Source organism: Sphaerodactylus townsendi, linkage group LG05 (assembly GCF_021028975.2).
Source record: "Sphaerodactylus townsendi isolate TG3544 linkage group LG05, MPM_Stown_v2.3, whole genome shotgun sequence".
Taxonomy (NCBI): domain Eukaryota; kingdom Metazoa; phylum Chordata; class Lepidosauria; order Squamata; family Sphaerodactylidae; genus Sphaerodactylus; species Sphaerodactylus townsendi.
The window spans coordinates 38423803-38450512 of record NC_059429.1 but is presented as its reverse complement, the minus strand read 5'-3'; the positions used below and the strand labels follow the sequence as shown (position 1 = coordinate 38450512).

The following is a 26710-nucleotide window of genomic DNA, read 5'->3' as shown; positions in this document are numbered from 1 at the left end:
AGATTTTGGGTAGGCCATCTTGTCCTGTTTTTTCCCCCTCCCCAGTTTATCAGTTTGATGTCCCATTTCTGTTGCTTTATATGCCAATGTCTCACAGTCTTTGATGTGGGCAATCCAGGTCTAATGGCATCCAAAGCTTACCCATTTGTTATCTCAGTAGACCACCAGGCTGGGACTTACAATGCTCTTATTGGTCAGCTGACTACTTTTCAAGTTACCTGACATTCCTCTATATTAATTATACCCATCTTACTGATGGAATTAGTCACTCTCTTTGTCTGATCTACTTGCCTCAGAGTTTAGTTTATCACATAGTTAAGGTAGGCAGCACTTAACATCAAGAGTTATTCCGACCAAAAGCCTTTCAGAATGTACCGACAAGAAGTTTAACTTCCTCCCTCTCAGCATCATGCAGTTACTTGCCCAATCAGAGTGCAGGAGGCCATAGCCAATCAGGTGGCTCCCCTGTTCCTAGGCCTTTCTGTGCCTCACTCTCGAGATAAACAATAATACACTTTGACAAACTTCACTTTAAAAATACACATTTCTCTGCAGTCCGTCATAATTTTAGTGTGAGTTACTTTAGCTAAACCACTATCTCCAAAGGCATAATCCCCATTCTACTGGTTATCAGTGCTGTATGAAAACAATCACGCACCAACACCATATATTGGTGGAAAGGTTTATTGGATCGCTGAGCTGAAGGCCATATAAACCAGGATAAGAATTGCATCTAAAGAGAGGAGAGTTCTAGTGTACCAGTGGGTCTGGGATATAGGAATTTGCTTTACGTAAGTTTACATCAGTAGAGAGTTTATGTTTTGTTTTGAGGGTTTTACCTAACTGTGAGGAGTCTGTGAGGGTACAGTGGAAAAGTACCAGGCCAGTGTCAGGACCCTGTATGTGAATAGCCATAAGCCAGAATATCTAAGCAAAGGAACTGTACAAACTGTGACCATCTATGAAACTAACATCTAGGCTAAACTAATCTTAAATGCTGTACTGAAGAAACCAAAAACTATCAGTCTGTGTGCCAAGCTCTCTTGTGAATAGTGTATATATATTTATCCTGCTTCCGGCCTGGTATGCCTTATCCATCTCCAAGTTGTCATTGTCCCTTTACCATGTCCTGTCTGTTAAATAAATTTAAATATGCCTCAATTATTTATTTTATTTGGGCCTTTGTGAGGGGAGTGGCTGTGGAAAAGAGAAATAAAAGTCAACGGGAAATTTTCCACCTTCTGAGTATGAACAGGATTGAGGGAAAGTGCTTTCTACCTTGTGCTACCATTATTAGAGGCACTTCAGTCCCTGAAGGGAAAAAAGGCAGGAAGATCTGGCAAGGCTGGTCAATGAGGTTTCCTAGCCTGAAGAAATATAGAAAGTGAAGGAGGTGCATATTGCAAAAGGCATAGGAGATTTTATATACTGTATATACTCGAGTATAAGTCGACTTTTTCAGCATGTTTTTGTGCTGAAAAAGTCCTCCTCGACTTATACACGAGCCACCCACAGCCGCTGCCCGTCGTCCCCTTCACTCACTCAGCCATCTTTTTCTTTCCCCGCAGGCTCTGCAGGCTCCGTTTCAGGAAAGCTGCCTCTCTGGGCAGCCTGTCTCTTTCTTAAAAGGGCAATGCTCCAAAGATTGCTTATGAGCCTGCAGAGCCTGTGGGGAAAGAAGAAAGATGACTGAGTAAGTGAGGGGCTGAGGCTGTGGGCAGCAGCCTGCCGGGCACACCACAGGCGTGCGCCCGGCATCATGGGTGGCCCCAGCTCTTCCCTGCCCCTGCCTGTTTCCCTCATTGCAAGCAAGGAAATGCCAGACAGAGCAGTCATCTGCTTTTGGGGTTTCCTTGCTTGCAAGCAAGGAAACCCCAAAAGCAGGCAAATGCTCTGTTTGGCGTTTCCTTGCTTGCAAAGAGGGAAACGGCAGAGCAGCCAAGGGCTGGGGCTGCTGTGGGGATCCGGGAGGCCGGGGGGGGGGGAGTGATCCGGTGGGGAGTGGGCACCCTGGCTCTTCCCTGCTCCTGCCTGCTTTGGAATTTCCTTGTTTGCCAGACAGAGCAGTCATCTGCTTTTTGGGTTTCCTTGCTTGCAAGCAAAGAAACGCCAAAAGCAGGCGAATGCTCTGTCTGGCGTCTCCTCCTTGCAAGCAAGGAAACGCCAGAGCAGCTAAGGGCTGGGGCTGCTGTGGGGATCCAGGAGGCGGGGGAGAGTGATCCGGTAGTGAGCGGGCGCCCTGGCTCTTCCCTGCCCCTGCCTGCTTTGGAGTTACCACCCTAGACTTGCTGATAATACCACCCTAGTGCTTACTGATAATACTTATTATCCCAAAACACAGCTTAGCCTTACTTTATGTCTGTCATAATTTTGATCCTGTTGTTTCTCCAGTGGGCTCAGGACAGTATACAAGGGTTCTTTTCCTCATCTTATCTTCACAACAACCCTGTGAGATAGGCTGGGCTGACTGTCTGACCCAAGGTCACCTAACAGCCATCATGCCTGAGTCTGGACTTGAACAATGCCTCCAAGATCTAACACTCCAATCACTACACCATAGTGACTTTTATTTTTGAAACTATTTGTCAATACCGGCAATATGCAACTGCTGATCCAGGATCTCACTCTGGGGATTTCTAGATGGTCCCCAGACCCAGTGACCTGTTCCCTCCATGAACTTTGGCCCTTATCTCATTTGATACTATATAACTTCCTCAATGCAAACAGAGAGCTGTCTTTTGATGCATCTCTACTACTTGTTGCTGTGAACCAAGAGGACACGGTAGATGGATCAGAGGTAACAGTTGAGGAAGAGCTAGAAATTCTTCTGCCATAATCTGTGTTGCTGTAGAAGAGGTACAGACTAAATTTTTAAAAAATGTAAATGAAGCAGTTTAAAAATGAAATTAGAATGTGGAGTAAAACAATAAAGCCAAGACAACTAAACAAAACATTCTATAGCATATGCTATTTTTCTAATTACCAGGAATAAGCTCATACCAAAAATGCATTCTCATTTGGAATTCAGCCAAAAATGGTCTGCTGAGATATGGTTGCTTTACCTAATTCTTAAAAGGGGACCTATTCACAGAAGTGGGATTCAGGGGGTTCCGAAGGTTCTGTAGAACCTGTTGTTAAAATCTAAAATATCACTTTTTAATACTTAAAATATTTTATTAAGTATTAATATTTTTAATATTTAAAATAAAAAAGTGATATTAAAAAGATTTTTAATAATTTTTAACAGTCATTATTTGAATTCCACCACCATTGGAACCTGTTGTTAAAATGTTTGAATCCCACCACTGCCTGTTCACCTTCCTGGGCAGACCATTCCGTAGGGTAGGGGAAGTCACAGAAGATGTCACACACACACCCGCCTCCTGGATCCCCACAGCAGCCCCAGCCCTTGGCTGCTCTGGCGTTTCCTTGCTTGCAAGCAAGGAAACGCCAGACAGAGCACCTTCCTTATGAGGAGAGGCTGCAGCGTTTGGGACTCTTTAGATTGGAGAGGAGACGTCTGAGGGGGGATATGATTGAAGTCTATAAAATTATGCATGGGATAGAAAATGTTGACAGAGAGAAATTTTTCTCTCTTTCTCACAATACTAGAACCAGGGGGCATACATTGAAAATGCTGGGGGGGGGGGGGGAGAATTAGGACTAATAAAAGGAAACACTTCTTCACGCAACGTGTGATTGGTGTTTGGCATATGCTGCCACAGGAGGTGGTGATGGCTACTAACCTGGATAGCTTTAAAAGGGCTTGGACAGATTTATGGAGGAGAAGTTGATCTCTGGCTACCAATATTGATCCTTCTTGATCTGAGGTTGCAAATGCCTTAGCAGACCAGGTGTTCGGGAACAGCAGCAGCAGAAGGCAATTTCTTTCACCTCCTGCATGTGAGCTCCAAAGGCACCTGGTGGGCCACTGCGAGTAGCAGAGTGCTGGACTAGATGGACTCTGGTCTGATCCAGCAGGCTCTTTCTTATGTTCTTATGTTCTTATGTCATTGATCTCAAGGAAGATGATCACACCTTGTGATTGGTGGGCATTCCCAACACACTGGGTTGAGCAACATTGATGGTGGGTCTTCAGGGTTCCCAGATGGTTAAGGGCTTTTCAGGTTGAAAACAGCATCTTGATTAGCTCCTAAAAACGAGCTGGAAATTAATGTAGTGGTAAAAAGGAATAATATGGGACCCACCCTATCCCAGCTTAGCTTTAGCATTTTGCACACATTGACATTTTTCAGTTACTCTCAAGAACAGTCCCACAAATTGCTCTGTGCCTGTGTCCTGATTTGAGAAGGAAGGGACTTATTAGGATGAGCAAATATTGCCAATTCGTCAGCCCTTCGTCAGTTCATAATAAACACCTCAGTTGCTGACTTTTACAGAAATACCTCATCTGCTTCTAATGCAACTTTCTGCTGCTGTTTTAAAATTCCCCCATTGTGGTTTATTCAAGAGCTGTTTCAAGAAACTTCCTTCGATTGTCCAATTGTTAGGCTTCAAAAAAGCACATCATAGTTTGTTTTAAAAGGAAAAGGGAAATTCCATGGATGAACAAAATGAAAATATGAATAAAGACTATAAAAGCGAATATGAATGTTCTCTTTGAAAGCCAATTATTTGTAAAAGCAACTGACAGCACAATCTATTTATATCCTTTTTTTCTCCTCTGAGAAACTGGGAAAGATGATCTTTGATAGCCTTTGAAACTATAGGATTTGTAACTTGAGCAACATGTGTAATCTTAAGGGAGTTGTAAGAGGAGGATAACCTTACAAATTGACCTCAGAGTGAGAATGTTAGACATTCCATCCTATCAAGCAATCACATACTTTAGAGTTAAACTGACTCCTCCCCTATGTTCTGTTGTGATTCTGGAGACCTATTGAAGACTCCTCTTAAGAACACCATCTAAGTATTCTGTTCAATAAGCAGGGGCAGAAAGGGAAGCATTCTTGACTGTTCCAAATTATGGGATTTATTTTGCTCCCACAGCAAATGCACTAAAATCCAGGCCAGAACACAGTTCAGCCCCAAGACCTACCAGTTATTGTAGATTCTAGTGGGTCAGCATTAAGTTTAGTGACTTGCGTGCATTCTACCCATCTTTCTAAACCAGGTCACCTAATGCATGGGTGGTACCAATGTGGTTCAGTCCTCCCTCTTGATTTTGCACACATCAATGTTAGGCATAGTGGAGTTGAATCTCCCTATGGGGAAAGCAGCTCCCATGCTTACACTAATGACACCCATGTTTTGCAAAAATAGCACAATAAATCAGCATGTTAAAGATTTCCATGAATTGTATGTATGTATGTATGTATGTAGGTAGGTAGGTAGGTAGGTAGGTAGGTAGGTAGGTAGGTAGGTATTTATTTATTTATTTATTTATTTATTTATTTATTTATTTATTTATTTATTTTACACACACACACACACACACACACACACACACACACACACACACACACAACCCTCCCCCGGAACATTCTTTTGTGGTTCTGGGTGGTTTGTGAAAGATACCCTCTATACCACACCCAGTATATCTGTGGGACGAGCCTTTTACCTACTGGGAGGACACACACAGCCTCCTTAGATTTTTGGGATCTAGGTTCATTTTAAACTATAAACCTTCCCCTTAATTTCCAGATGTTCTAAAGGTAGTGAGTGTTCAGGCTTTGGTTTTGCTGATGTGAGGTAAATTTTGTGGTGCGCAAGGAGATTATGGAGAATACTGAGGCTGGATTAATGTATAAACAACCAAGAACGTGTATTTATTTAGACATTGGTTTTAAAGGAACAAACCAGCAGCACAGGTCTCCAGGAAGATATAATAGAAACCTGGCTGACGCACAAAAAATTTAATTCGTTATAACTTCGGAGAGTAGTTAGTCCCCAGTTTGCCTTTTCACCAGTCAGATTAAATAGTACAATATTTGCTCATCACCAGAGACAGGCCTAACAATCAGGCACTCTCTTCTCTCCCAGAGAGCTAAATTGATCTGCCAAAGGACCAGGCAGAGCTACCCTTTAATCTGTCTGCTTTTTCCTGAGCCAGACCTGAGCTGTCACTTCTCTCTTCCTGAGGCAGAACTCAACTCCTTCTCCTGTGTTCCCTCCAACATCTCATTCCTTTTCTTGAAGGTGATTAAATGCTAGAGCAACACTCCCTCGGGCTCATCTGAGTGGCTGATTTCCCCTTCAGGCAAAGGATAGCATCGTATTTGTCACCAATGTTGTTCAGTGCTCTCTCTTGATTTTGAACACACAAATATTAGGCATGGTGGAGTTGAATCTTCCCATGGAGGAAACCACTCCCATGCGACACATAATGCTTGCATTCATGGCACCCTTGTTGTGCAGAAGTAGCATGATAAATCAGCGTGTTAAAGATCTTGATCGGTCAAAGCATCCTTTTGTGGTACAGGGTGGTTTGTGGAGGATATCCTTTGTACCACACCCAGTGAATCAGATAAGATTTTTAGATGATGTCTCTTTTAAGAAAACAAACGTAAGCAGCATGCTTCATCTGTTTTAACAGTAATCATCTGAAAAATAGAATGTTGTCAGCAGTTGGAATGTTTGCTAACAAAGTTATGAGTGAGGTATAGCAATATAAACCTAAGATGATAAATATCCTAAATACAAAATATGAACCTAAGATGATAAATATCTTAAGTACAAAAGAATGAGTTCTCTGAAAAGCAACTTACCATAATATTTTGCTTGCATCAAGGCATCTCAACCACAGGAGTCACTCTGGGTGATGTAAAATCTCGTACATAATCTTCAGTAAAATATAGTTCTTCCTAATCCTCAAGAGAGACTGTGCTCCTTAATTTGGTATAGTAACAAAGCAGCATTTCTCCAAGGGATGTGTATACCCAAGATTACAATGTGAAATTCAAAGCTGTGTTCTTCTCAGAACGTATTCAATTGCTACAGATTTCTATTTGGCCTCCAACAGAATACCTCAATCACTTCTTCCCCTTGGTCGTAGCAGAACTTACTGAATATAAAGCTTAATTATTTTATTGAAGATGTGTTGGCTTGAATCTCATTGAGCTGCAGCTTTTGAATACTGTCTTCATTTAAAACTAGTTTTTCCTCCTATTTGTTGTTCCTGTCTAAAATATAATACTCTGGTGGCTAACACAGTGGCCTTTTGATGGTCCTGAATCATGGATGGAAGGGTTACAGAGCTGCATTTGATGGATCATAAGTCTCTGTTGAACCACATGCTAGCACTCACGCGTAGAAAGCAAAGGCTCATGCTCAATCTGAGAAGAGTGATATGATAATGAAGGAAGTCATTCAATGGTGGATTAGACCCATGACTCAGTCTATATTATAGTATACCTTTGGATGCTCACCTTAGGTTTCTTATCTCAGCTCTCTTGATCTCCTGCCCACACTTTGGACCTTGACACTTGGGTCACAGCATTGATACCTCCTTTTCTTATCACCTGTTTGCTGCTCATTGGGTGCTGACTTGGGAAAAATTCATGGCCAAAAGATTCTTGCAGTAACTTTCAGTTAAAAAAAACCCATCATAATAATATGATGTAATACCATAAATGCATGAACCAAAGGCCCTTGTTCAGCTTTCATTTGCTTGCAGTCTTGTCCTTTGAATGTGCCATCTTCTTGATGGAAAACATATTAGAACTGACAATGTTTCCTAGTGTTCCTTCTTTGAAATGAGACCAATTAGAGATGGGAGCTTTCTCCAGGTACAGCTTTTTTTTCCCCTTTCAGTGATCTGAACAGCTTCATGACATCCTGAATTTGCATATACTTTGACGCAGTGTCGTAGCTGAATGCACCACCTTTGGCAGCTTTGCCAGTAGCTACAGTTTTCAAAAGTCACGTCTGGCTGTCTGCCAGACAGTTGATAATTGTGGGGCCCTGGAAGCCCTTTCTCTTCCTCTGGTCCTACAGTCTTTTGCCTGCAGGAAATCGGTCTTTCTCTGATCCAGGAGGCTCTGCCAGCCTTCTTCATTTCCTTCCTTTGTCTCCCTGCAGAACACTAGGCCTCAGACAACCTGAATTGTTCCTTTGGAAACCTCCTCGCACTGCACACTGTCCTGAGAATTAAAACTACAGTTTTATCAGTTCTATTGCCTTTTCTAGCCACACTGAGCTCAGTGTGGCCTAATTGTTACGAGTGAACAGAATTATTAACATACCATTACACATAAGTCTCCAAAAATGTTTTTGTTGCAGTTGGGACAGTTAGTTTTATGGGAAAGCTTGAAAGCCCTGATAAAAGCCCTCATAACAGTGTTTAAGAAAGATAAGGCAAGTTATTATAGTCAAACACAGCTTGTCTGCTCAGACCGTTTATTTACAGATCTTTGTGGTAAGATCACTGTGTCCATTTTGATCTGTAGCTTTCTTCTCTTTTTAAAAAAATCTTTTGCATGGAGTTTGTTTGCAAGATGCTTCTGGCAAGCAGACACAGTGGGCAGCATTCAGTGTTCATCTGAATAGGCAGCCTCCTTGCATTTGAGACTGACTCCTAAGAATGGCCAGATTGGCCACATGCCATGGCCCCACATCTCTGTCTGTGTCACTTTTCTCAGAGCATGAGAAAGCTCACCATTTGGGTATCCAACTTTTCCCTGCGTTGAGAAAACATTACCGGAGTCTCCCCAAAATCCTGGAGATAGCACTGTTTATATAAGAAGCTTGCAAGCTTAAATGGCCCTTGTGGGTGGCTAGCACTCAGTAATGCCTGGTGAAATAGTTACATGTGCCAACGTGCAGCTGAAAATGTAGGATTGGTCCTGTCTAGCATAAGTGGAACTGCACTGAGGTAAAGGAAACACCTGTCTTCTGCTCCCCATTGCTGCCTGTTCTGCCCTCCCCACCAGGAGTCAGTAGACTTCTCAAGATAATATGAAAGAAAATGGTGGTCCACAATGGGAGGTAGAATTGCTGAAAATTACCCTTCTCATCTTGCACAGATGCATGTGTTTTGTGCAAGCAGAAGAGGTGGATAAAATCCCAACTGTTTTTTCATGTAAATAAAATATTATCTGTCAAACATGATATTGTACTAGTGGAAAGACCTGTATAGGGGAAATCTCAACTTCTTGTGTAGTTTCCTCCCTCACTAGGCTGCCTGCTCACCAATCAGCCTGTCTGGCTCCAGAGTCATTGCCAAAGAATGCTTGGCTCATGATATGGGTGGAGCAACTCTAGTTCCTCTTCCTCCTTCCCCCCTATCTGCAGTGTCCCACATGCATCTGCCTGGATCATGTGATTGTACTCTGGCTTTCTCCTCTTCTCACTCACCTGTTTGGTACATGCAATGGTAGTTCTGGCTCTCTTTTGCCCACTCACCTGGCTTGGGCAGCTGCTGTTTTTCCATATGCCCCACAGCCACCTCAAAGGGGGCACAGATAGCATTCCTCTCTTTAGGGGGCATTTAACCCTCACTCAATTTGGGACAGGTTTCTCATTTGTCTGCAAACTTGGAGGATTCCTGAGGTCTGCATAAGAATACATTAATCTGAACCTGGCCCCATTCTCTGGACCTGTTGATCCACATGGGGCTAGCTAGACTCAGCATTAGTTACAGGACATACAGGCCTATTAGGCATGGAATCCTTACCTCGGATCTCTTTGCTGCACAGTGGGGTAGTGGGACCTTTTTGCGTTTCTCTGTTTACACGTGAGGAGGCACCCCACTGCCTCCTGAACTCTCCCAGGTCTCTGCTTTTTCTGGTTGGCTTAACTCCACCCATCAAGTCAGTCTTAAAGGCACAGTCTTAAAGGCATCATACTTTGAAGATTCCTAACTTTGTTAAAGGTCTTTAAATTGCTGTTATATTGATATTGCTGTTATTGCAGTTGTATCAATAGTCCAAAAATGATCCCCCCCCCCCCAAATGAAAGAGGCAAAGCAGTTCCCTGGACCACACTCTACTGAAGCAGAGGACCATGTCCTAGAACTGATATTCTCCCCTCCACACACACCTTTACACCTTTACACACACCTTTACACACACACACACACACACACACACAGTTTCTGCCACTGTTGCTGCGGAAGGAGAGGCTTGTTATTTTGATATTCCTTGACATTTCAATGTCCCTGTATTAGATCCATCATTATTCTGATAGATCCAATATGATACAAATGTGTGAAGTTGAAATAAAGTTTTACAAAGCCCTTCCAATCATTGGGCAGGGTGAAAATACAGCCAGGGAGGTAAGGTGGAACCAAAAAGTCCAGAGCAAAGAAAATCTACATTGGGAGGGTTCTGTGCCTTTCATAAATCCCAAAGAGCTGTATAGACCCATAAATTGTTGAGCCCCAGTTATACATACATTTTCTCTGGTTAGCACCAGTCAGTTACAATAACCTTGGCTGCTGGAATCTGTGAATTATGGATACATTATTTATATTGCTACTTATCAAATAAAAAAACCTAGTACCTTAATTAATTACCAGTAACACTTTGAGCCAGTTGCTTAGTTTGGCCAATGGAGTGAGGAGATTAGCAGGGTCCAGTCAGGTGGGGCACCTCACACTGAGGGAGAAGAGGAAGGGAGGCAAGCATCTGTCCCAGGGAATAGGCCAAAAGACAGGACTGGGAGATAGCCTGGAGGACGGGTTTAAGTGATTTTCTTATAAGCAGGCTCCTGGCACTGGCCTAGAAGGAGAGAAGCCTGGGCTGCATGAGCTGCTGCTTGAGGGGCAGGAAGAAACAAGGTGACAGCACAGGATTGAACCCGGAAGAGGGAAAATACCACAGGATCCATACCTTGAAGCTAAGACTGTTTGTACATGGGTTTATCTTACAGACAACTTGGAAACACCAGTTGGTGCAGAACAGCTCAGGCCAGTTACTCTCAGGCACTAGGCGTAACACACACATTGCCTGCAGACACTCCACTGGTTACTAAGGTGTTACCAAGTTCATTTCAGGGTTTTGGTTGTCACTTACAAACCACTTAATTAAAACCCTTGGACTGACTTATCTGCAGGACAGCTTCTGCTGCTGTACTGTGCTGCAACAGCTTTGCTTATCTCAGCTAAATATTCTGAAGGTGCCACTCTGCAGATCGCTATGATAGTAGCTGTCCCTTCAGTGCATTTGAGTGTGTGACTGTGGGGGAAGTGTGAAGGACAGCATCCTCTTTACTCATACACCCATTTGCATCTCCTCATGGAGAGGGGAGAGCTGATGTTAAGGATCTGTAATTTACAAGCAGGTTAGCAATCTTCCCATGTTTCATTTCTTAGTCTAAACCCCAGTCCTGAAATCTACATTTACCCTATCTGAATGAAGCTGTATTAGTTAAGAGGAAGCAGTTGCCTTTCCTCTTACAGTACATGCTTTGCTGTGACCCAATTTACGAAAGCAGCCCTGGTTTGGATACTTCCAGTTATACCAAAGTAGTGATGGAGCAGAGACTAGGAGATGGCAGCTATTTACAAAAGGGCATGGCTCTTAATCCTGCTTAAGATGGGGTTTGGGAAGCAGTGAGGGTTTATGTTCCCTCACCAAAACAACTTCTTCCCTAGCTTCTGAGAAAGGTTGGGCCTCTCCTGCTTGTTGAGGGCTGTTTGCAGAGATAGACTGGCCTGGTTGATTGTTGGAGCAGAGACATCACAGGTATCACCTGTTTTTACAGAATTGTCTTATACCTTGTAACCCACTTTCTGTGGTGCCTTATTTGTTGCTTGCATTGTTTTCCTGTTCTGTAATCCTAGTCACTGCTTTTTGGCTGTCTTCTGCTGTCTGCTTATACTGGTTTAGGTCCTGTCATACGCCTTGAGTCGTAGCGAGAAAGGCAGAATATAAATTAAATACATAAACTAATATAGAAATACTTGCTATCAATTCTTTTCAGGGCAAAAAGCCCACAGGTAATGGTGAGGAATGGAGGGAGGCACACATAGGGAGGGATACCACATAGAGCAGTGGTGTAGCACCAAGGGAAAGAGGGGGGTGCGCCCCAGCGGTGTTGTGGGGCGCACGCGTGCCCCAGGTGCAGTGCCCCCTCGCTCCACTCCTGACATAGAGTACCCCTGTATATAAGCGCCATTGCCGCTGCAAATGCCTTTATGCTCACAATAGCTATGAGAATAGAATGGGAAGTCAACCCTCTGTGGAAGCCACCATATGTGGCTCAGTTTGAATGTCTTATTGCTTGTGTGAGGGAGAGTATAAATGAAAGGTGGAAAAAACAGTGGATTACTACGCTGCTGTTCCTATAGTATGTAAATTATATATTGAGTGAGGCATCTGAATTGCAAATGTTTTTTGCACATTAATAGAAATTTGTATTTAAATCCTGGATTGGTAGGCTTTCCTCTTCACCCCCATTACACATCCCTGAATCCTATTAGCATTAATAGGTGTTAGGTGTAAATGCTAGGCTTAACCACACAGCTGCTTAGTATTGAGAAAACGTGGATTCTCTAGCTCTTTCATTTATATGGTATTCCCAGAGAACACAACGCAGTGGTGGCTCCATGCGCAGACTGGCTGCATGCCAATTCATTAGTATGCTAATAATCGTTCAAAAACTGTCTCATGCTGTACTTTCTAGATTAGCTCTGGTTTGTCTCATTTTCACCTATTTATCAGAGAAAGGTTGCCATGCAAGTGCCTCAGCATTTCTGGGAACTGTGCTAGTTTTCTTGTCTCCTGTGCTGGCAGTCTTGGCCTTCATCTGTATGATGCTAGCTGTCTTTGAGTGCCAAAATCTGAGCCTTCATTGTTTCAGGAAGAGACAATTAGCCAGGATACTTTTGCCAAATTTTTTGCTGATAAAATATCAAGAATACGCCTTGATCAGGGTGTCAGTTACTGGGCTCAGTTTAAAGTATTGGCTATCACATATAAAGCCTTCCTGGCCTTGGACCCTCATATCTGCAAGACCACCTTTCCCCCTATGCATAGCTTCACCTATCTGAGCAGGGCCTTCTGTAGGCGCCAACCAGCAAATGGACAAAATCAACAACTACCCTTCTAGGGGTTAGAACTCCCAGGGCAGATGTTCAGGAATCCATAATTCCTATCAGTTCTTTCGTCAGCATGGCCAATTGGCCATGCTGGTAGGGGCTGATGGGAATTGTAGTTCCTGAACATCTGGAGAGCCGCAGGTTCCCTACCCCTGCTCTAGGCTGTGGGCCCCAACTTATGGAATGACTTGCCTGAGGAGGTCAGGCATTCCACAAACTAAGCAAAACTGAATTATTCAAGATGATGGTAACACACCATTGGAAACTCATACACTCACCATAAATATTCACAGTCCATGCTCCTTATTTCCTGACTTAGGATGCACAGCGTCACACTTGCTTGTTTAACACAGGTTTACTTCTTGGTAATAGTCATTGGAAATTCGTTTGGACTGTTTGTTCTTGTGTTTTTTCACTTTTTTTGCTATTTGTCTTCTACCAATGTTCCCCTTTTCTTTAGTTTTTGGCAGGCTCTTCAGAACACCATTTCCTCCTTTTCAACCTGGTGAAGTCCAATTGTTCTTTGCTTACACTACGTCAGCCTTTCCCAGAATTTAGCCTGCAGCTTGAATCCACAAGGGAGCCCCCAGTGTGTTTAGATAATAAAACTGCTTCCTAAAGGGATCTTAATTGAACAGTGTACTCAAATAGTGCTGTCCAACTTGATGTTCAACGTTTATTCCCCTCTCCCCTTCCTGGTGATGCTCTGCACTATGCTGTTCTGCAAAAATGGATGTATGTGTGATCTTTTTCCTGCCTCGGTCGTGACTGATGACGAGTGCTCAACATATGCCCAAATGAAAGTCTGTATTCTTTGTAGGTTACTCTTTTCTGAGAACTCAAAGTACAGAATGAATTTTTCTTAGCTCAAAATGTACTTTTGAGGAGAGGCAAGGGCTTAAGCTGAGAAATGGCAACCTGCCCAAGGCCAATCAAGGGCACATGTTACCTTTTAAACTTGGGTGTAAAAGTACCTACATTTAAGTGTCAGAATACTTTGTATGATGCCAGCAATTGCAAATAAATTATGCATGTTTTAATGGTGGTGTTTTTTTGTGTTAAATATATTAATAGCCATGTGGAAAGGATTGAACTTTCTGCTTTAATGGGGAAACATACCATGAAACCCTTTTACACCGTTTTAAACCCTTTTACACTATTTTCACACCACTGTTTTTGGCCCATGCGGAATCCACCTTAGAAGCCCTGCTGGGTTATAATAGGTCAATCATGACTTGACAGCAAAAAAAAAAATCACTATAGTTCAGTACCAATGATGCATTGCCACAGCTCACTAGTTTCTTTAAGTTCCCTGCTTTCATTTTTATTTTTATTTTTAAAAATGAAAAGCTAGGAATTTAGAGGAGCTATTGCTGTAGAAAATGCCATCGAGTCACAGCTGACTTATTACAACCCCATAGGATTTTCAAGATAAGAGACTTCAGAATTGGTTTGCCATTACCTGCCTCTGTGTCACAACCCCGGTATCCCTTGAATACCTAGTCCAATACCTTAACCATTACACCATTCTCTGTAGGGAAGCTATTAAGTCATGGCAAAAAATCAGTATAACACACTTGCTGTATAGCAATATAGCTATTACTGACTAAAAAGGGAATCCCTCCGTTACTTGGGAAATGGCAGTGGGGAGAACTATGCAAAGGAAGGTGTGTAGAAAACTGTCAGCGGAATGATCCATTGCTAATGTGAGTGCCTTTCTATTTACAACTTCAGTGAGAGCTTCACAAAGGTCTGCTTTCCAAGACGGGTGGAATATGTATACCTGGGGACGGTAAACATACCGCCCCTAGGCCGCCATTCGGGCATAGGGCGATAAGCTGCGTCACAGCCGCTACGCCTCTTTGCGCCGTCGTAAGGGTTCTATCATAAGCGTTTCCCCAGTGCGCTCGGAAGCGCACTTGTTGAGGAAACGCTGGCTGGAAGCCGCTGCCGTGCGAACAGCAGCGGCTTCCCGGTGCTTCCCCCCCTCCCTGTACTTACCTTGTCCCCGGGCCTCCGGCGCGTCGCTGAGACCTGGGCACACGCCCCCCTGCCCTGCACCGCTGGAGCAGGCGCGCAGGGCCAGGGGGGCGTGTCCCCAGGCCTTGGCGACGCGCCGGAGGCCCGGGGACACGCTGGGTCGGCCCGGCGCCGGCACTCCGCGGCGCCAGCTGCCCGGCTCTTTCTGCCCGGCTGCCCGGCTCTTTCGCTCTTTCCATGCGGGCGGTCCTAGCATCGTCGGGTCAGCGTCAAGTACGCCAACCCGGCCGCTTCCGCATTCATGCAGAAACGGCCAAAGAATCGTTGTCATGTGGAAGTTGCTTGTACCTACATTTTAAGATGTGAAGCTAAGTTTGAGCTGCAACACATTCTTATTACACTAGAATGTTACAAATTATGTACTGTTTCTTTATTTTAATTTAAGGCTTATGCCATTCTATTGGAGTAAGCAACTTTCTCATTGACCATTTGGAGCAGTTAAGGGAAGACTGCCAGATATCGCCTCATGTGAATCAGGTACGTGTATTATGCACATTGACCCATCTGTTTAGTTTTTAGTACATTTTTATCACTTCCCTGCCTCCAAGGTGTGGCATACATTGTTTTAAGCACTGCAGGGATGCAATTTTAAAAGGCAAGGGGTCTCCCACCAATCTTCCTTCCTAGTCCAAAATCCTTTTTATCCCAGTCAGTGTGAAGTGCCTAACTGAGAGAAAACATCTGGAGGAAGAGACAGCATACTGATAGGTGCAACTGCAGAGGGACAAATGGCAGGCCCAGAAGGAAACTTCAGTACATCCTACCTAGGCACCTTGTTCATGGACTACAATTGGCCATGCTGGCAGGGGCTGATGGGAATTGTAGTCCATGAACATCTGGAGAGCCGCAGGCTGCAGACCCCTGTTCTATTCAGTTCTCTTTCCCTCTGTGAAGTACTCAGTATTGTCCTTTAGCATTTGGGGATCTGATGGATTTGTTATTGCCTCCAGTTATTGCCATTCTCTTCTTCCTCAACCTTCTTCAAAGTGTCAGCTGGGACTATTTTGTAGCCTGTTCAGGTGAAAATAAATGGGTAAATGAGCAACCTCAGCAGTGTCTCTTAATATCCTGAAGACTGCCACAGAGAGGTCAAGAAACTTCAAAGGCTGAAAAGATGGATGTGTCTGCTGCTTGAACCTTGTTCCCCTGTGCAGCCAGTCATTTTAGATCACACAGAGTTTAGGCTGACTCAGCCTAGCCTTTGAGAGCCTGGGTTTTTCAGAGCAGATGCCATACTGAGCAGATGCCAGCCTATTGTTCTGGCTATTGTTTCCTAAAAAGACAACATGTACTAGAGATGAGAAACAGGAAGCAGATCTTCATCCTCCTAAGGGTGGATGAAATTTTCCACATTCCCCATGTTGATGTCATCATGTTAAACAAAACTGTATTTTTTCTTCTTCATTATCAAATGTACACAGAATGGTTAAGTCATTGGAACAAGTATGACGACCCTTTGGTTTCAAAGCATTTGGCATTACTATAAACTGGTTCTTTTGAGAACTTATTTTGATTTGTACATGTGCGGAGGACTGTGTGTTTTTTCAAAGACTGATATGAATTGTTATTTTTAAACCATTACACAGAGGGATGGCTAAGTTTATGGGTTCATGTTTTCTTAACGTTCATCACATGTGTCTCTCTGTTTGTAAAGTGCTATTAAGCCACAGACAACTTATGGCAATATCAGCAAGAGGCCGTCAAGGCAAGTGAGGAACAAAGGTGGTTTGTCTTCTTCGGCAGAGTCTTCTTGGGTGGTCTCCCTCTTCCCCCCCCCCCACTTAGCTTCAGATATCTGATGAGATTGGGCTGTAGCATGCCACCTTCCCTCCCTGTTTAATACTGTTTCTTTATTCAGAAAAATATTTGGGTTCCATATTTACAGTCAGAAATGGAGATTAGAATCCCTAGGCCATCTTAATTTCATGTACATTGAAAGTGTGTATATGTGTGTGTATTTTTTACCCTAATTGCAAGTATTTCCTCTCACTCTTCTGCAGAGTTCATGGTTCTCCTGTCCTCCATTTTTATCACGTATTTGGTCAGACTGAGAAAATAACTGACTCAGGGTTACTCAGTGACTTTAATACCTGAATGGACCTGCACCCAGAATCTGATCCCAGTCCAGCATGCTAACCACTGTCCCAGTTGTGACAATTGAGACATATAGGAAAATATGCCAGCTTCCTCAATGGTCCTTCTTTGGCCTCAGAGCCCTGGCATCTGACCTTATTTGTGTTCATTTGAAAAATTCCTTCTCCATTGCTGGTGTTATACAAGCAATAATTAACACAAAAACTAATTACATTGTTTTCTAAAAAGTTGTATATAAATCAGCTAAAATATTGCTAATTGAAATATGATTTTCTTTTTTTATTAACAGTTCATAATCTCAGACTTCCAGATGAGAACTTGAGTTCAGCTGAGGAAGAGGAGGAGAAGTAGCGATTGTCCTGCACGATTAATTTCTAGTGATAGGGTTCAAATTGCTACAAAGAGTTTGTGAATTTAAAGCTTCTCTGCTGATTTTGAAGATGATAGCAACCAATTTTCTATCATCTAAAGATAATAGCAGCCATGGGTTTCTACCCATGGGTTTTGGAAAGAAAAATGTTTTAGTAACACTTTTGTACAGATAGCATTTTGCCAAATTAGTAGTAACAATTCAGTTGTTTGACCTTTGGGCTTTAATAGAAGCGAAAGAGATTTTTGACTGTAAAGTTTGTTCTCATTTCTGGAAGGTTGAATACCACCCTTTTCAAAGGCCCCAAGAACTAGTGGATTACTGCCGGAGCAGAAGTATTGTTTTCGAAGGTTACTGCCCGCTTGCTAAAGGCAAAGCCCTTAGTCATCCTAATATAATTCAGCTTGCAAAGAAATATGGAAGAACACCTGCACAGATCTGTATTTGCTGGAGCATACAGGTAAGTTTTGAAGCCAGCAAAATTATTGTTTCCATTGTTATTCAACAATAATTGTTGAACACTTGTCCCAGCATCCTGTCTCAAATAATGACCAGTCAGTTCCTCTGGAGGTGTAACAACAGGGCATAATTCAAAGGGCTGGTTTTTACCTTTAAGGCCATAAAACAGTTTAGGACTAGGGTACTTGAAGTGCCACCACTGTCGATACTTTCTTTAGCATTTCCAACCTCCAGATTATACGTGTAGATCTCCGAAAATTACAGCTGTTCTCCAGACACCATAGATTAATTCCCCTGAAAGAAATGGCTAGATTGTAGAATTTATGTTACTATCCCAGTGAGGTCCCTCCACCCCCAAAATTTTCTGGCGTTTCCCAGCATGGAGCCAGGCTACCTGTTCAGGCTCTCTTCACAAGCCCTCCATTCATTGAGGAAATATATTTTCCGCATTCGTTGCTCCAACCAGAAATGTTCCACGAAAGTACAGAAAGTTCAAGTCGCTTTTGGCGTCAATTGCAAGAGTCCAAAACCTTTGGAATCTGCAACTGAGTTGAAGATTGCAACTTTGGTGGTTATTCCAAATGGGGAAAAAAAGACCTTGTAGGCACGAAACACCCCCGTCTGTAAGACCTTCACTGCCCACTTCTGAGGGGGAGAGCTGAGGTTTGCCAGGGAATTCCGCAGCTGGGCCAGACCACAAGACACCCGGAGAAATGAATGGCTCTTTTCAGAGCATCCGTGTGTTTTGCAAAGTGTCTATTACTGATTTCCTTTCCCAGCCTTTTGGGGCCGGGCAGGGGCCTTTTCCGCCTTGACCAGTTTTGGGACCACCAGGTCAAAAACTTCAGATTCTTTGCATCGAGGAAAGTCCCGGGGTTGGGCCCAATCTGCTTTCTCTTTTAGTTTATCTAGAAAATGGATGCAGTGCCTTTCTGGGGACCGGATGGCAAATGCCATCGAATAAAATTGTAAATGCCCTGATGTAAGATAAAAATGTCTATAAAATTATGCATTGGGTTGAAAATGTTGACAGAGAGAAATTTTTCTTTCTCACAATACTAGAACCAGGGGGCATTCATTGAAAATGCTGGGGGGAAGAATTAGAACTAATAAAAGGAAACACTTCTTCACGCAACCTGTGATTGGTGTTTGGAATATGCTGCCACAGGAGGTGGTGATGGCCACTCACCTGGATAGCTTTAAAAGGGGCTTGGACAGATTTATGGAGAAGTTGATCTCTGGCTACCAATCTTGATCCTCCTTGATCTGAGATTGCAAATGCCTTAGCAGACCAGGTGCTCGGGAGCAACAGCCGCAGAAGGCCATTGCTTTCACCTCCTGCATGTGAGCTCCCAAAGGCACCTGGTGGGCCACTGCGAGTAGCAGAGTGCTGGACTGGATGGACTCTGGTCTGATCCAGCTGGCTTGTTCTTATGTTCTTATGTTCTTTTCTGTGTTCCCACCTACAGAGGTGAGTTGAGTGGCAAGCAAAGGCAGGGTTTTTCAGTAGTAGCAGCTTGCATGTGGAATTCCTTTCTCATTGAGGCTAATCCGACTCAGCTCTCTTTCCGGCTCCTGGCCAAAACATTTCTTTTTTGGCACAGGTTTTTTTACACACTACTAAGGGATTGATTTTTTAAAATTGTCTTGCGGTTTGTTTCTTCCCTGAGAATTGTCTAATGATTTATTTAATCTGCTAAATATTTTATGTTCTGGCTAGGATATGATACAGAACACTTCTGTAGCAATACAGTCATGTCCAAGCTTGATTTGTTGAATGGTACCCCAGCTTTCGAATTGCACTTATTTTTCCATCCCTTCTCCCATTCATTTTTTAAAACCAGGCCCCATCAATAATAAAAAAAAAAACTTGTTTCTGTTTACTCCTCCAGAATGGCATTGTTACTATTCCAAAATCTACAAAACTGGAGAGGGTCCAGGAAAATTGCCAGGTAAGAGCAAATTGCCTTGTGCTAAGAATATTTGGCTTCTAATTTTTAATACTTTGAACTTAACTTTTTCATGCTTTATACTTTTTGTGTGCTAGCCCATTTCAGGCTTTTTCTGCACGTGCGGAATACAGCGTCCCAGGGACGCTAAAAACAGCGTCCCTGGGGAGGAGTTCACACGGACGCCGCCGCTGCTGCATTGCAGCGGCCTCACAACCCCCGAGCAGCGCGAAGCTGCTGTTTCCGAACAGAACTGTTTTTCAGAAACAGCGGCTTCCAACTGCTGCCGTGTGAATGGCAGTGGCTGGAAGGTGCCATTTCCCCCTCCCTTTCCCGAATGCCTTACCGTCCCTTCGACCTTCTGGCTTGTTGCAGAGGCCAGGGGACACGCCCCCCCACCCTGCGACTCCAGAGCCTGGGCAACGTGTCGGAGGGACGGTAAGGCGTTCAGGGGACAGCGCAGCCTCTGCGCAGGCTGCGCCGTCTTCCCCGCCCCTACCGGGACCGTCTGTGCGAACAGTCTCGGGGAGGGGGGGTGTCGGCGATGTTTACACCGACGCGCCCCCGCAGTGTGGCCATGCGGAAACAGCCTCAGTAAACATCAGTTGAATTATTCCAGCATAAAATATAAATAGTGGAATTTAAGCAGGAATAAGTATAAAAACTTACATTTCATTTAAAGGTGAATAAAGGGCAGAACACCTTAATGATTCCATTCTAACAGTAATTACATACTAACTTGCACTTCTTTTGTTATAACAGTTATAAGGGATTAACAGTGATTCAGTCTAGGATAAAATTTAATTTTAAAGAGTGAAAATGTATACAGTTTTAAAATGACAAAGGCCGAAGAACATGTTTAACTAGACATACAACAAAGATTACATTCAATCGCTAAGAGAACAACGGATAGGTTTAAGTCTCAGGAGAAAACTTGGCCAAATGTAAAGTGGGGCAGACTTTTGAAGTTTCAAAGGAAACCTTGTGACCTTTAATTGTCTTTAATCTCCTGTAGTTGCGGTTTTGTTCTCATACCTGCTAAACCATGTATTCTGTGGCAACTGAATCACTTGGCTTTCCTGAAGAGATTTAGGATTGCCTGATAGTCCTGTTACCCTAACTTGCTACAACAGGAATGTGGCTGAAGGAAAGAGTGTGATCTGGCTTCAGATATGTACTGAGAGGTAGTTTAGGACATGGCCCAATAGCAAAGTATTGAAGGAGAGAATGAACCAAGCATGGTAAGCATATCTGCAACTTTGGCAGCCGGGTGAGGAAGAAGGCCTTTCCCTCAGCAAGCTTAAAAACACTCCTCAGGCAATCTCGCTGCTTTAAAAAAATGATTTAAAATGAAAACAAAACAAAAGTTTTGGTTTATCCCAAATTTGTTTGGAACAAATAACAATCATTTTACAAAGATTCTTGCATTTGAATGCCATGGTGAAGTCAAGTTTGAACAAGTTAGGAAGCTCTGCATCAGGCGCTGTGTACAAAGGGAGGTGGGAGGAGTTGGTGGTGCACACAGGCAAAACCAAAGTGTTGGCTGAATTAAGTCTTTTCCTAAGTAGACAAAAATTGTAGATAGCTAGACTAGTTGACAGAAAACATCCAAAACAAAAGTCGTAGAATATGGTTTATCAGAATCAACTAAAATATCACAGACACAAAACGTTTGTTGAATTCTTGAGCACCAGTATCCCGATGTACCAGATTTATTTCGGAAGCATCCAACTGAACGAAGAGTTCTAAAGAACTCAAAAGCTCTCATTGTTTTGTGACAGTGTGGTCAATTGTAACAAAATATCTTTCTCAACTTTTGGGAACAGGATGCTAGGGAAGTGGTCTTGGAGGGTGACCAGGGTTCATTGCAGCCAAGATTATTGAGAGAAATGTTTCTGAAAGCAGAAATATTTTCAAAAATATACCAGGTTCACACAGTCAATAGAAGCTGCATGTTTCATGTTTTGGGGTCTGCCTACATGCATGTGCCCAGCATACAGGCATTCCCAGCTCACAATCCCAGGCAGTGGAGGCAGCCATAAAGGAAGCGGTCTTTCACCATGTAACATGTATTCTTCCTCATCCCCTCTCCTTCCTTCTGTGACTTAATCTTAGAAAGCCCTAGGGAAGATGCCTCTTTATAGTCTCCATCTGTCCTCCCCCAGGAACAATTTTACGTGCCAACTGGTGTGTTCCAGCCCGTGCTTCTCTGGCAGCCTATTTACGAGAAGGGAGAACTGTTTTGCCTGGTTAAAAAAGTGAATGTTCCTTGCCTCTCGTCCAGGGAATCCCCCTTAGCCCAGAATCAACTGTGTGTGAGAGAGTTCGTTATAGTTCTCGCTCATGATGCTAATTTTATGAAGTAGTTTCAAAAGTGTAGCAAGGTTGCTGAGTATGCTTTATTTTTTTATTTTCTTAACTATTCCCTTTCCCTGTTTTGGTATATCTTCCTGTTGAATCACTGGTGATGTACGCAACCTTGGAAGTTCTGGAGGGAGGAAGATTAATCCACTTAGATTCCAGGGGTTTTTTTTTTGCGGGGGCGGGGATTGCTCATTCCTGCAGTTAAACAAAACACCTTCTACGGTATGAAAAGATACTATGGCATTATAAGGACAAAAATATATGGGAAAGAACATATCGCATTGACCCAGGCAAGGAATAATTTAATTAAACAATTCAGTTGATCTTATCAAGTGTGCCAAGCCATGCGGTTAAGTCTTTTCCAGGTTTGCCAAGTTCACAGGGATTTGAAATCGGCTTACCATTATCCAAATCCAGGACTCTAACCATTATACCACATCAACTCATAATACAAAATATAAATCAGAAATAATAGCTTGGGGCATCCGTCAAAATTGTAAAGAGCTGGCAGATAGTTTCATGCTTTAGTCTGCATTCTAATTTCCGCATATGCATTCCCCTTAGGTCTTTGATTTTTCATTAGTAGAAGATGATGTTGCAATTCTAAATGGAATGCATGATGGGAGACACGTTTCCTGGGATCCAACCTCAATTGTTTAAATTCCAAGGTTTGGTGTGTTTTTTTCCCCTATTCCTTGTCAACAATCATCTTCTGTGTGCTTTGGTTGGATTGTCTCTAATTTGCTTGAGAATCTTTAGAGTAAGAAAAACATTTGGAACTGTGAGCTCTAACTGACTTGTTAAAATTTCCACAATATCTGCCAGGGGCGGGATCTCTTAAGTGCATGACAATGTGATTCTAAATTGAAATAAAAAACAATACTGCCGTGATGATTAGTTGTACAGCTTATTATTTGGGCGCAATTATAGAGGCTGTTTGGTGTGGGAAATACCAATGAGCAAGCGTTTACTTTCTTCTGTGTTTTAGAAAATTCATGAGGCATACTGAAGTGTACGTAAAAGTGCCTTTAAAAGCATTCATGTGAGTCTCTTCACAAAAGAAGCATGATCAATTAGAGAGTAACTTACTGAATTTATTTTTTATTTGCTTAAAACATTTGTTTTATGTGTTATATTGCTCTGGATGGCTATTAGCAAGACTTGTCTTTTTGTAAAGTTGCACCTGCCATTTTGTTTTCCGTAGCAGGAATGGGAAAAAAATGGTAGGCACAATATAAATGTTCATTTTTCAAAGTTTGATCTTTAACAGTGCAGGGAATAATGTTTTTGACGGAAGAGGTGCTTAAATAAGATTCTGCAACACTAAAAAAGAATCTGCACTATTTTCAGCAGCAGAAACACACTGCTTTAACTTCTGCCACAGAACACAGACTGCACGTAGATCTTTATGTTGGAAAGAGCATAGTGAACATCAAGTTCCCTAGCTGTGTGTAAAATCTGCTCTGAGGGAATTCCAGTCAGAGAGTGAATCTAACTTAAAATAAATTGTGAGCAGAGATACGTAGACAATAGTATTGGAAATTTAATTTTGGTCTAGGTTGAAGTGGAATAGTAGAGGGAGACTTTCCACAGTGACCATAAAGAAAGGTGGGGGAATATATCTTCTGGGAGACAGAAGAATTCCTAAGCCAGTTAGAAAGAGAATTATACTCAAAGGAGGATTTCCTGTCTGGTGTATTAGTATTCTGCTTAAGTTACCTCATGAGGGAGATCTCTGTAGAGTGGGTATCTAACAGTGGAGAGGCTGTATGTACAGAGACAAAGGGAACCAGCCTGCTAGAACCCAGAGTCTTTGTGAATCCATACTTCAGTAACACCTTAAAGATAGAAGATAAAACTGCATTTTCACATGAAAGATACTTCTCTTATAATATCTTATAATATCTAAGAAACTGAGAGACCAAAAAGATTTTCAAAATATGTAAGCCTGTAACAGGAACTAAATATTGTACATAGTTTAATCCTGCCTTATTTCTATCTAATCTCATTTTTGTGATCAGTAAATCTTTGTTTTGATATATTGAACCTGCCTCAGTCCGCTAGCGTCTTCAAAGGGGGGGTGGGGTTGTTCTAAATAAAAGTCTCTCTTCACCTTTCAGGAATTCCTTGGATTGAGCAGATAAACTGCTGAAATACCTGCTGTAGGCTATTTCCCCACTGAGAAATTAAAGCCAGATACAACCAGGTTTCCAAAGAAACAGCACCTTTTCATTGCGGTTTCTCCCTCCCCACTGCAGTGTGTGTCTAGTGAAGGTCTTGATGTCTATCACAGATTCAAGCAATGTAACACTCCCTCCAAACACGCAATCTGCTTGGCGGGTCTGTTCTTCCTCGTCCTGATGGGCTGTTATGTTGTGTTGGGGCAGGAACTTTTTTTTAAAAAAACTTTTTTTGTGTGCAGCTATGTCGCTACGTAGATGTGTAGGCAGAATTTCCCTGCCTTCTGATGGGCTATTGTGCTGGAGCGGGAACACTACTCCACCCCTGATTGAAAATTTATTTATTTATTTGTTTGTTTCCATTTTTAAACCGCCCTCCCCCGGAGGGCTCAGGGCGGTGTACAACAACATCATATAAATACAAATATAAAAACAATCTATAACAATATTAAATTAATAGAATTTAAACAATTTAAAATTTGCAGATTAATGTTAATTTGCAGATTAAAATTAATGTTATTCTTCTCGTTTTTACATGTGAACATGGCCATGCATAAACAATTTATCAAAATCATTATACCGTATCTTCCTATTTACGTTCCTTCATAGCCACCCCCAGTGCTGTACAAAAAAAGTCTGTGCATGCTCTATGCACAGCCAACTGCGCCCTGATTGACTGGCAGTGTCGAAGGGCAGGAAGAATAAGCCGCATCTGTCCCCTGTGTCACAGGCTGGCAACAAAGGAGGCATGAGACAGATCGTAGCTAATACTAAAAGCTTTACTTAAGGCTTGGTCAGAATACAATTGAAGAGGACTAGTGAAAACTCACCAATCTGTTGGTTCAGCAAAGTCCACCAGAGGAAAAAGCAAGTCTGGGGGCGGAGTCCAGGGTCGTTATCCAGAAGTCAAACATAGGGTTCCGAAGCAGGGCAGCCATCAGCTTGATGTACTGCCTTCTGCACAGGCGTGAAGAGTAGCTCTTTTATCAGCATGGGAGGAACCACCATGCTTTAGGGAGCCGGGTCTGTCAGCACTTACATCTTGTGAGCAGCCAGTCTGGCTGATCTCCGAAGCTCTGCCAGGTCCAGCCGCAGCTGTTGCCGACACTGTTCTAGCGGGGTAGGTGAACTGGGAGGACTGCGTGCTAGGGGAGCTGAGGGTGAACTCTGGGACTGTCCTGAGGGTGACTCCTGGGACTCACCTGATGATTCTAGCTCCTTAAGGCCATCAGAGGCCGTTTTGCCAGCAGCTGATTCATCTTCCTTGGATGAATCACTGCTGTTAGTTCTCAACTCCTGGGTCATTCCTTCATTGGAAAAGTCAACAGAACAGTGTGACGGGCTATTGTCCTCACTGTCAGACACAGAGGGGGAACAGACCCTGACATCCTGTTTCTCCCCACTGATCTGGCTTCGGAGCGTGATTGGGAGAAAAGGTGCACTTCAATGCAGGTTCTGAAAAAAATGCGGGATAAGTGGAGGGGAGCACGTGCCAGAACCGGGATGAATCCATGTTCGACACTTAAGCGGTGGGGAGTTCTGCTTAAACCGTGTTTTTTCACGTGTGTATCACACGATAAATTGACTGTGGGGAATCGACCATAGTGTGGGATAATTTTAGAACTCTCACATGCTACCTGAAAGGCTGCTCATGCTCAATAAAGGCAGGAAAACCTGGATCCAGAGAGAGAGAGAAACTGTGCTATACGCTTCCTATACTTCATCAGAGTTTGCCAGGGCAACTTTCATTCAAGTCATTGTGTTGGCCTTCCTTCTCAAAATTCCCACATGGGTTAATAATCTTTGAGGAGGATGCATCTCTGGACACCCTCTACATTGAAACCTGATGGATTTCAATGTCATGACGGGGTACAGCATATAGCTATGTCACAGGGTAGTCATTCAAAAGCTGTTGCTGGTGTTAATAAAAGCAATAATACTAAAATATTTTTTAAAACATACAACAATTATCAAATTAAAAATAATTAAGAAAAAATGTGGATGGGAAGGGGAAATGATAAGGTCATCCATATAGTAGTTTAAACACAAGGTGGCTGAACAGGTGAATCAAACCTTTCTTGTTCAGTCAAATTCACGGAAGGTAGCTCCATTGGTGACTGCTGTAATGGTAAAATGGGATATTTATGATAAGAGACAGCATACCTGTAAATGGCAGTTGTTGAAGGTAGCAACAGAGGTATATTTTTGTTCCTGTAACCATGCCATGGGCTTTTCAGGATGTCTGATTGGCCTG

At 42.9% G+C, this 26710-nt stretch overlaps 1 protein-coding gene across 4 annotated transcripts in view; it reads left to right on the top strand.

The window, feature by feature from the left end:
• Window positions 1–26710, top strand: part of LOC125432444 (uncharacterized oxidoreductase ZK1290.5-like) — an 82814-nt gene that overhangs the window by 37588 nt on the left and 18516 nt on the right. For 2 of the 4 annotated variants that reach the window (XM_048495955.1, XM_048495953.1), the window contains 4 exons: window positions 15426–15517; window positions 17782–17964; window positions 19856–19915; window positions 22841–22944. In XM_048495955.1, the coding sequence (XP_048351912.1) occupies window positions 15426–15517; window positions 17782–17964; window positions 19856–19915; window positions 22841–22936 (431 nt within the window). In that variant the 3' untranslated portion in view covers window positions 22937–22944. Of the gene's footprint in view, window positions 1–15425; window positions 15518–17781; window positions 17965–19855; window positions 19916–22840; window positions 22950–26710 lie in introns of all 4 variants that reach the window. The other 2 variants (XM_048495954.1, XM_048495952.1) reach the window with 2 other exon arrangements.